Here is a 12,019-nt window from a genome sequence, read left to right as displayed (position 1 = left end):
CTCTCGTGTTAAGTGATGTATACTTATTATAACATAATACAACTTTGATCATTGATGCTCTTTTGAAATAACATTTAGAATTAAAAGCGCATTAGATATTACTAGATGACTTATGAAGAACATAATTGTCAGGGTAATAAGATCGGACATTTACAACCCTCTGATTTAGCAGAGATATGTAGATGACAGCAACTAATGAACTCCAAAATTGGATCTAGCAGCAGGATGATATAATCATATTGGATGCATCCGATCCCCTTCTCCTCTGCCTGTCATCCGATCCCCTTCTCCTCTGCCTGTCATCCGATCCCCTTCTCCTCTGCCTGTCATCCGATCCCCTTCTCCTCTGCCTGTCATCCGATCCCCTTCTCCTCTGCCTGTCATCCGATCTCCTTCTGCTCTGCCTGTCATCTGATCCTCTATTCCTCTGCCTGTCATCTGATCCCCTACTCCTCTGCCTGTCATCCGATCCCCTACTCCTCTGCCTTTCATCCGATCCCCTTCTCCTCTGACTGTCATCCGATCCCCCCTCCCTCCCCACAGCAGTGTATTTGTGATCCCTTCCCCCCCCAGCATTGTGTTTGCGATCCCGATCCCCCCTCCCTCCCCAAAGCAAATTTGGTGCACAGGGGTGACGAGAAAGAAAAGCTGGTGCGCAAGGTATGATATGTGAAAGAAAAGCTGGTGCAAAAGTGATGATGAGAGATAAAATCTGGTGCATAGGCAGTGACAAGTGAGAGAAAAGCTAGTGTGAATGGGGGTGACGTGAGAGTCAAGCTGGTGCGCAGGGGGTGACATGAGAATAAAGCTGGTGCACTTGGCAATGGCATGTGTGCATGTGATCAAAAAGCTGGTGGGTATTGGGGTATGTGTGACAGAAAGCCATGCACTGGAAATGAAGGGTGCTAGGTTTAGAGAAAATGTTAGGAAAAATTACTTTATCAAAACCGTAGTGGATAGGTGGGACAGTCATCCAACAGAGTTGGTAGAGGTTAGTATAACATGTCCGATTAAGGTTCCTTACACACCATCTAAAATGTAAGAAAACTATTGAAACTCTTCCACTCAAACTCCAATAAGCAATGAAATTACGACGTTTAAGGCAGAAACCTTAATGAACGTGTTACTTGCGCAATACAGACATGGTATGCCATCACATCCTGTGGTTAGCTGCAGATTCAGCACTATCATGTAGTGAGATTGCTGTCACTCACAAAATGGTGGAACTGCTATTTCACAGATTTGTGTGTTCACTGGAATACACACATGCAGTACTATTACATTTTCTTAGTTTAGCTTTATAGTAGTTTAGGGCCTGCGTGTCTTAGAAATAGACAGGAGAGCAACTTCATAAAAAAGTAGAAACTAAATGCTGCAATGTTCAACATGCAGTCACTGAATGCCAAAAATAGGCAGAAATTTTATGGGCCACAGACAGCATTTCCTGCATTGACCTTTCATTTTTTAAAAAAATTCTGAACTACCAATGTTCGCTCCATTAGCGACCATGAACAATCCTGAGCAGAGTCTTGGTGTGGTGAGCCATTTGGCTATTACATTCCAGAGTTTTTCCACCAGATTGAAAGCGATATGTTTCTTAGTGAAGTCAGCAATGCAGAATAGTTTGTCTGTGAATGACCTGGCATTGTGTGCTAGCATTACTATGCTGAAAAGATGAGGAGGATGACAATGATGATGATGCAGCTACCAGCGCTGCTGCTGAAGGTAATACACCTAGACATTGGGCTGTCATGATCATGTAGTCTTTCCTTTCACCAGCTTGTCCACATATGCGTAATTAAGTGGATAGTCAGTACAGTGGCATTTTCTAGAAACTGAATGACTATAACTGGCAGTGAGGCCCAGTCCTCACTGCCTTAAATAGTACAGATGGCCAATCAGGACACAGACCAGAATGTATCCTCAGCTGCAGACTGATGAACATGCAGAGCCTGCAGCCAATGGGAATAGTAGAGTGCCAGCAGTAACCATTCTTCCTAATCAGCCTTGATTGGCTGGCTGAACTCAGCCTTGAACGGCTGGCCCTGAAGTCACTTGTGCGCACGCGCCCGGCTGTTTGACAGCTGGCTGGGCGCGGCGCCAGAAGCTCCCCAGCGTCCCAGTTGTTGCCCAGGCAACCGGGACAAAGCTACAGGAAGTGACGTCCCGGTCGTCATAGTGACGGCCAGGACGCCCGGAAGACTACAGACAGAGACTAACATATAGCTGAGGAATTGCTGTTCAAGAGAAATGGAATCAAGATGGAGTTTGGTAATGTGGACACATGATATCAAATAATCTGCTAATACCTTATGCATTGATGAAATTGGACGCACATCCAATGCTAATATAGCTGACATGGCTTTAGTGATCTGCTGTGCAAGAGGATGCTGGGTAACATACTTGGTTCCTCTTGCAAGTGATTGTTTCACAGACAATTGTTGTTTAGTCTTCTTAGTCCCCAATATTCCTTGGTCCTGTATAAAAGTTTCACACCCAGCAGCAGCAGCCCTAGCGTACAAAGATTTTTCTTGGCAATCATGGATTGCATTATGGGTGTGAGTTTGTATTTGCAAATTGGACACTGGGCTGCGCGCTAATCAGGAGGTTGGTATAGGAGGAGTCAGGAGGTTGTTTATGAAGGTGTTGACTACTTGTTACTATAACTGCTTTTTGCTATAGATGATTTCCCTGCTTTTGATTTACCATTTATGTAAACACATTGTTTTGAAGTATCAGGGAGGATGTGCCTTGGTGGTCATCGTCCCTACCTCTACTTATTGTGATGTCAGAAAGGCTACAGATGCCTTGACAATTGTTGTTTGTTTGGAATTAAAAAGTTCCAGATGCAAAAGGTGGTCATTTACCCAGGCATGACAATGCGCTTATATTGGGGATGAGCTGGTACTATTGGTAGCTTCCTTACTTGGACACAATCAACATAATCCTCATTGTCTTGTTCAAGTACAACACTTTTATCATGGGAAGATCCATGTTTGCAAGTTCCAAAGTAGCTTCCTCAATTTGTCTAAATCATCTTTGTGAAGAAAGCAGACTTTTGTTGTCCGTCAATATGTTTCAATATACCTATTGTGAGATGGTTGTATTGGTAAGACTGGCCTGTTCTTTTGTTTAAATTAGAGATGCTCACTGACCCCCGTGTTTTGGTTTTGGATCTGGATTACCGTCGTGTTTTGGTTTTGGTTTTGTTTGGTTTTGTTTTGCAATTTTGTTTAAAAATGAATGTTTTGGGCATAAAATAACCTAATTTAGTGCTCCACCTGTTTCTTGGATAAGTAAGGTAATTCGAAAGCTAATAAATTAGGAAGAAAACAGTTTAATCCCTGGTAGGCCATCCTTAAGTCTTCACACAAACCTTGTTGTCTTCCTCTTCATCTTTGCCTATTGGCAATGCAGCCATCATCTTTGGGTGTGTGTTACACCCTCCACTTGTAGTTGAATAGAAAAAAAGCAGCCTGCATAGACTGTGGAATTAGAAAGTAAAAATAAATGGACCACGGTAGTTTGGTGGCTATCTATGCGCCCCCTGCCCTCCACTTGTAGTTGAATAGAAAAAAGCAGCCTGCATAGACTGTGGAATTAGAAAGTAAAAATAAATGGACCAAGGTAGTTTGGTATCTGTCTGCATCAGACCCCCTCTCCACTAGGAGTAAAATAGTAAACTATTCAGCCGTTATGGAGTCTAGAATATAAATAGAAATTGAGAAAGGCAATTTGGTATCTGTCTGCATCATAATCATCAACATCATCATTAGTGCCCTCGTCACCTACACAAATCTCCCCCTCATCCTCTTCTAATTCAAAAGTGGCAAACTCAATTGGTGTATCACCGACTACACTCGGGCTGTTAAGGCGCACATCAGCAGAACTGCTGAAAGGAACCTTCTTTATGGGTACACTGTCACTAACAGAATGCTCACGACTAGACATACTACTGTTGGATGGACTCTCCCCAGGGATTGGTGTCATTTCTGATTCAGAGCATACATTATCCTCTAATGCCTTACTGTTTTCTTGCAGCTCGGCTTTCACGCGTAACAGTACTTGTGCACCACTTTTAGACTCCAAATTACTTGGTTTTGCTTTGTCACGAGTGTCAGTACAAGAAAAAGACTCAGTAACATTTTTTCATCTGCCACTAATAGAGAAAGGCGAAGGCCTCATTCTTTCTTTGCCACTGCGTGTGTAGAATGGCATGTTGGCAATTTGTTTTTTATCGGCACTTTTGCTCAGTAACACTTCTTTTTCGCTTCAACACAGTAATTTTTTTTGGGGTGTGTGTTTTTTTGACTGATTTCAAAAGACTGTGTAGTTTGCTATCGCCTTTCCCAGATGACGTACTGGGAACACTACCATCAGGACTGGTGACAGAACCTGGTTGCTGATTCTGCTCATATGTGGACTGCTTTGAATCCATTATGAGCCAAACGCAGTTGTAGTGCTACAAATTGTTTTAGATACTGCTGACAAATATGACTTTTGACAGCCACAAAAATTAATGCAAAAGAATGGGGGACACCCCAAAAGCACTGGGGAGTGCAAAAATTATTTTTCAGACTGCTGACAAACAGGACTTTTGACAGACAGAAATATTAATGCAAAAGAATGGGGGATACCCGAAAAGCACTTGGGAGTTCTAAATATTATATTTTTAGTCTGCTGAAAAATACTACTTTTGACAGCCAGAAATATTAATGCAAAGAAATGGGTGACACCCCAAAAGCACTTGGGAGTTCTAAATATTATATTTTTAGTCTGCTGACAAACAGGACTTTTGACAGCCAGAAATATTAATGCAAAAGAATGGGGGACACAATAAAGCACTTGTAGTGCCAAATATTTTTAAAAAAGACTCCTCTATCCTCCTCTCTTCTCTATCAATTGTTATCAGAATTGTAATCAGAATTGTTATCAGAATTGTATTCTCTGTCCCTGCTCTAATCAGCCTGTGACTACACCCTGCTCTCTCCCTCTGTCAAATGGCGATGGATTGCTGTGGAGGCAGGTATTTATAATTTTCAAGTATCGCGAGAACCGAGCCCCGAGATCCGACGACGTCGCGAAGATGGTCGGCCTCGATTTGGAATCCGAGCAGGTGGGAGAGTACCGAGCCTGCTCGGCTCGGTACTCGGATAGGCAAAGTTCGGGCGGGTTCGGTTATCGGGGAACCGAGTCCGTCCATCTCTAGTTTAAATGAAGCCAGGTGGGTAATGAATTACAAGTTGTCAAAAGTTGGAAACACTGTGGTATGTTGGGTAAAAACTTACTAAAAACATGGAAGCAGTTAAACTAATGTGGATTGCGGATAATACCATGCTAATGTAATAATCCTTACCTTTGGGTTTGGTCAGTAAGGACTCTAAACCAATTAGAAGATGACTATAGGGGGCTGGCAGTTCCCACTGGGTCTCAGGATGGGGTTTAATTTTTTTTCTATCGCTCTCTTTCTCGCTTTGTTTCTCTTGCTCTCCCTCTATCTATTTCTCACCTGCTTTGTTTCTTTTGCTTGAGAACTCTTTTTCTCTGTTTCTCTTGCTCTTTCTTTTTCTCTTTTTCTCTCACTCTGTTTCTCTGTTGCTTGCTCCTTTGCTCTCTGTTTCTCTCAATTTCACTCTCTGTTTATTTTGTGCTTTCTCTCTTTCTGTTTCTCTCACTCTCACTTTCTCTCCTTCTCTCTCGCTTTCGCTCTCTCTCTATTTCTTTTTTAAGAAAACAAACTAGAATGAAGAAGACACTATGGGCCTGAGTCATTAAGGAGAGTAAAGCATAAAAAAGGAGTAACATTTGCACCTGGGCAAAACCATGTTGTATTGGAGGGGGAGGTAAATTTAAAATGTGAGACAGATTTATAGTTTGGGTAGGGCATGTCCTAGATCAACTTTATATTTCAATGTAATAATAAAGCTAGCAAGTATTTGTGTGCTAGATTAAAAAACAGCCAGTATTTAACTTATGTACAAAATAATAAACTGATTTGCACCCCTTGCATTGTAACATGGTTTGTCCCAGAGAACATTTACTCCTTTGCTTGCCTTAATGACTCAGGCCCTATAAGTTATCTATTAATTGCTGCATTTTGATGGTATGTTTTACTTTTGAGTGGTTCAATGCACTATACACAGGCTTGATAAGATACAGTTATGTTGGTAAAAAAAATTGCAGATGTTGGCAATTAGCATGTGTAACATGATAGGTATGCATAAACATTACAGCAACAGAGAAAAATGAATAGTCGTTCTCTAATGGTCATTATCAAACATCCTCACAAATCTAAAGCTTCTTACCAATCTTTCATTTTTTAAAATGCTGTTTTATTTGAAAACAGAGGCTTCCTGTGTAAAATATAAGTCTATCTTCTATTTTTTAGATTATCTTTTGCAGAAGATAGAAGAATACAGCCTTGTAACACCAATCAGTACAGATTCAGAGGGAAATTTTCTATCTCATTCAGTGTCAAAAAGACAAAAGACTCGTTTTCAAAGGGACATTGTGGATACCAGCAATGGAACTAGTGATAATAACATTTATTATAATGTTACTATTTTTGGCACTGAATTTCATCTAAGGTTAAAAGTGAACTCAAAACTAATTGCACCCGGAGCAACAATAGAATGGGAGGAAGATTCCAATGTGACTGAAATAGAGCCACTGCATAGAAATTGCCTATATGTTGGGGATATAACAGGTCTACCTAATGCTTCTGTTGCTATAAGCAACTGCGATGGACTGGTAAGATTTTTCATATACTCTTATATCAATTAATATATTGTATTGTTTTCATCTATGTACATTATATCTTTTCAATATAAAAATGCAATATGTTTTTTTTACATTTGTTTTGACAAGTAATTGTTTTAATAACGTCATTTTATAGCACTGGTTTAACAGTAACATATTTTGGTTTGTTTGTAATTGACAGTAATTTGATCAGCGCAAACAATCTTGCCTCTAACATTTAATATGTATATAGTTTTTATAATTAATGGTACAAGATAATGATCCTGAATGTGCAAGTTATTCTTTGTTTTATAGAAAAATCCTGGTAAATATATAAAGATAAAAATGTATAGCAGTGATTTACCAAATCAGTATTTGTCATATGCCAGACACGGAATCAGGCTGTCACTTACCAGAGCCGGTGACTTCCGTGCTCCCTCTGCTGGTCTTTCTGTTCCAAATGCTGGCTCATGTGCCACTTCCCCACTCTGTACAGCGTGGGGAGCATGGCCCTTTAAGATTTTTGAGCTTGTAGTCATGTGACTGCCAATATCACAAGCCCAGCCTCTTGCTTTGGTTCACTTTTTGGACCTGATTTTTACTGACCCAGCTTGTTCTGACATTACATCCTGGAGGTAAATGTATTAAGCTGAGAGTTTTCCGGCGGGTTTGAAAAGTGGAGATGTTGCCTATAGCAACCAATCAGATTCTTGCTATCATTTTTTAGAATGTACTAAATAAAGGATAGCTAGAATCTGATTGGTTTTTCAAACCCCCCGGAAAACTCTCTGCTTGATACATTTACCCCCTAATCTTAGTTTTGGCATTACACTGTTCTTCTGTGTACTAGTCCCATCTACGTTGGCCAGTCCCTTCTTCTCAGGCATGAAGAACATTAAACTAGCTCTTCATGCCTGAAGGCTGGGCAGAGGGCCATGACCTTCAACGACCAGCAGCAAACCCCAAACCCCTTTTCAGGGGTCCTTGGTGAAAATTCTGCGGGGTATATTTACTAAACTGTGGGTTTTAAAGTGGAGATGTTGCCTATAGCAACTGGAGATGGTCATTGACCCCCGTGTTTTGGTTTTGGTTTTGGATCTGGATTACCTCCGTGTTTTGGTTTGGTTTTGGCAAAACCGCCCTTGCGTGTTTTGGTTTTGGTTTTGTTTTGCTATTTTTGTAAAAAAATACAATTTTTTTGGTCTAAAATAACCTAATTTAGTGCTCCTCCTGTTTCTTGGATAAGTGAGGTAATTCCAAAGCTAATAAATTATGAAAAAAAAAAGTTTAATCCCTGGTAGGCCATCCTTAATTCTAACACTTGCCTGCAAATTATACAGACAAACTTGGTTGTCTTCCCCTCCATCTTTGACTATTGGCAATATAGCCATCGTCTTTGGGTGTATATTACACCCTCCACTTGTAGTTAAATAGAAAAAAATCAGCCAGCATTGACTGTACGTTAAATAGAAATGGACAAAGGCAGTTTGGTGTCAGTCTGTATCAGACCCCCTCTGCACTAGTAATAAAATAGAAAACAATTCAGCCATTATAGACTGTAGAATATAAATAGAAATGGACAAAGACAGTTTGGTTTCTGTCTGTATCAGACCCCCTCTGCACTAGTAGTAAAATAGAAAACAATTCAGCCATTATAGACTGTATGATATAAATAGAAATGGACAAAGGCAGTTTGGTGGCAGTCTGTGTATGACACCCTACCCTTATCGTGAAATTGACAAAACAGCAGCCTTTCAAGACTGTACGTGATATAGAAATGAGGCAAGTCCCTTTCCTATTTGGGGGTAGATTACACCCTACACTTATATAGAAAGTTTTAAAAAGATTTTATCATCATCATCTTCAGCTTCATCCTCACCCTCATCAGTGTGTACATCATCATCACAGACTATCAATTCATCTCCGCTTGAACCCGCCATTAGAGAACTGTCAGTGCTTGGATGTCTTTGATGGTGAAGGCCTTCCTCGTGGAAGATATAGTTTATTTTTATGAACATCATTTTCTCCACATTTTTTGGAAGTAACCTCCTACGGCAATCACTGACTAGGTTCCCGGCTGTGCTGAATACTAGTTCAGAGTACACACTGGAGGGTGGGCAGCTTAGGTATTGCAAAGCAAGTTTGTACATGGGTTTCCAAATGGCCTGCTTTTCTTCCCAGTAAGGAAAGGGACTGTCTGACATTTCCATATCAATTATCTCTTGAAAATAATCCTCCACCATTCATTGCATGCTAATACTCGGATTGGATGGAGTTATGGGCAAGGTCACACATTTTTTTGAAAAATCTTTCAAACCAGCCCAGATGTTAAACTGTTCTGGTCTGCCCCCTGCGTCTTCCCTGCTTGGCTTTTGAAAATTTAATTTTTTACGAGCAGCAGCTGCTTGAGAAACTGAAGGAGGACATGTCGTCAAGCCAAGACCCAGTTCAGCGGACAGCTTGCTGAGCAATCGCTCCTTGCAAAAGTTTACCTTGCTCATTTTGAAGCAAAGACTCAATGTAGGTCTTAAACTTTGGATCAAGCACAGTGGCCAAACATAGTGATCCGAGTTCAAGATTTTAATAACTCGAGGATCATTGTGAAGCGAATGAAGTACTTGATCTACAAGGCCAACGTACTTTGCGGATTTGCTTTCTTTCATCTCCTCCTTAAGTTTCTCAAGCTTCTTTTCCAATAGTCTAATTAAAGGAATGACTTGGCTCAAGCTAGCAGAGTCTGCACTCACTTTACATGTCACAACTTCAAATGGTTTCAGCACCTTGCACAGCACTGAAAGGATTCCCCACTGTGCTAGAGTGAAATACATCCCCCCTCCTTTCCCAATATCATGGTTTGTGCAATACGCTTGGATGGCTTTGCGCTGTTCCTCCATCCTCTGAACCATGTACAGGGTGGAATTCCACCTAGTTAACACCTCTTGCTTAAGTTGGTGGCAGGGCAAGTTAAATTCTTCTTGGAGCTGCTGCAATCTCCTACATGCTGTGGCAGAATATCTGAAATGTCTCGAAATTTTTACGGGCCACCAAAAGCATCTCCTGCACCTCACGATTATTTCTTAGGAAGCTCTGCACCACCAAGTTGATGGTGTGAGCAAAACAGGGAATGTTATAGAATTCACCCAGCTGTAATGCTCGCACTATTTTGTTGGCGTTATCAGAAATTACTTATCCTGGGGAGAGTCCAAATGGTATAAGCCATGTATCAATCACATCTCTCAGTTTGCGTAACAAATTGTCAGCTGTATGCCTGTTAGTGAAGACGGTGATACAAAGAGTGGCCTGCCTGTGACAAATGTTACGTAGTGGTGTACATGCTGCTGCTGTTCCTGCTGGTGAAGGGGAATGACCAACCCAGTGGGCTGTCACAGTCATAAAGTCTTTGGTTTGCACACTTCCACTTGTCCTCATATCTGTGGTTAAGTGGACAGTAGCTTTACGGGAAAAATGGTGTCGCGATGGAATTCTGTAACTCGGACACAAAACCTCAATTAACTGTTAAAAGCCAGCTGCGTTTATTGTGGATATTGGATGCAGATCTAACACTAACATGGCAGCCATGGCGTCTGTGATTCGCTTGGCGACTGGGTGACTGCTGTCATATTTGCTTCCCCTAGCAAATGATTGTTTCATAGTTAATTGTTGAAATGTAGGACTGCTCTTTTTCTTGCCCTTCCTCTGGGCTGACGATTCACCCCCAGCAGGATCAACAGCAGCAGCAGTGGGACTAACGCTTTCTTCAGAGGAATCAATAATAGTGCAGGAGTCATTCAGCTTTAATAAGTAGGATGCAGGGCTAACTCCAAACGCTACTGAGGATATTGATGAGGATGGTGTGGTGGGTGTATTTTGTAGCCGTTGGGATTTAGGTGACCGAAGGGTCCTAACTGATGATGGAGTGCTTGTAATTTTTTTGGAAGAACTTTTAGCTTTTCCCAACACTTTGCCATGAACTCTCGTCAAATGGCGTAACATAGACGAGGTTTCAAGATGGTTAAGGTCCCTCCCTCGACTGACTGGCTTGACATACACTACAAATGGCTATACAATTGTTGTCTGGATTGGGGTAGAAATAATTCCACACATAAGAAGTGGATTTTTTTTGTTTTATGGCCAGGCATGACTCCAAATTACTTGGTCTTGGTTGGTCACGAGTGTCCGTACAAAAAGAAGGCTCTGTAACATTTTTGGATCTGCCACTAATAGAAGAAGGCGAAGGCCTCATTCTTTCTTTGCCACTGCGTGTAGAATGGCATGTTGACAATTTTTTTTTTATCGGCACTTAACTTTTCCTCAGTTACACTTCTTTTTCGCTTCAACACAGTAAATTTTTTTGGGTGTGTGTTTTTTTCCCTGATTTAAAAAGACTATGTACTTTGACATCGCCTTTCCCAGATGACGTACTGGGAACAATGTCATCAGGACTGGTGACAGAACCGGGTTACTGATTCTGCTCATATGTGGACTGCTTTAAATCAATTTAAATGAGGCCAAAGCACTTGTAGTGCCAAAATTGTATTAGATAGATACTGCTGACAAATATGACTTGTGACAGCCAGAAAAATTACAGTAAAACACTGGGGAATATGGGACACCCCAACAGCACTTGGAGTGCAAAATATTTTTTGACCTACTGCTGACAAATATGACTTTTGACAGCCAGAAAAACGACTGTAAAACACTAGGGAATATGGGACACCCCAAAAGCAGTTGTAGTGCTAAATATATATATTTTTTATACTGCTGACAAATATGACTTTTGACAGCCAGAAAAATTACTGTAAAACACTGGGGAATATGGGACACCCCAAAAGCACAAGTAGTGCTAAATATATTTTTTTATACTGCTGACAAATATGACTTTTGACAGCTAGAAAAATTACAGTAAAACACTGGGGAATATGGGACACCCCAACAGCACTTGGAGTGCAAAATATTTTTTTACCTACTGCTGACAAATATGACTTTTGACAGCCAGAAAAATGACTGTAAAACACTGGGGAATATGGGACACCCCAAAAGCACGTGTAGTGCTAAATATTGTTTTAGATACTGCTGACAAATATTACTTTTGACAGCCAGAAAAAATTAATGTAAAATACTGGGGAATATGGGACACCCCAAAAGCAGTTGTAGTGCTAAATATATATTTTTTATACTGCTGACAAATATGACTTTTGACAGCCAGAAAAATTACTGTAAAACACTGGGGAATATGGGACACCCCAAAAGCATGTGTAGTGCTAAATATTGTTTTAGATAC

At 40.8% G+C, this 12,019-nt stretch overlaps 1 protein-coding gene across 2 annotated transcripts in view; it reads left to right on the top strand.

The window, feature by feature from the left end:
- LOC142152766 (A disintegrin and metalloproteinase with thrombospondin motifs 2-like) overlaps nt 1-12,019 on the top strand; it is a 775,540-nt gene that overhangs the window by 42,558 nt on the left and 720,963 nt on the right. For both annotated transcript variants that reach the window (XM_075209748.1, XM_075209747.1), the window contains exon 2: nt 6,389-6,750. In XM_075209748.1, the coding sequence (XP_075065849.1) occupies nt 6,389-6,750 (362 nt within the window). The remainder of the gene's footprint in view (nt 1-6,388; nt 6,751-12,019) is intronic.

Source organism: Mixophyes fleayi, chromosome 4 (assembly GCF_038048845.1).
Source record: "Mixophyes fleayi isolate aMixFle1 chromosome 4, aMixFle1.hap1, whole genome shotgun sequence".
In the NCBI taxonomy this organism is placed as follows: domain Eukaryota; kingdom Metazoa; phylum Chordata; class Amphibia; order Anura; family Limnodynastidae; genus Mixophyes; species Mixophyes fleayi.
The sequence above is the reverse complement of the archived record's forward strand: the minus strand, read 5'-3'. Positions and strand labels throughout refer to the sequence as shown.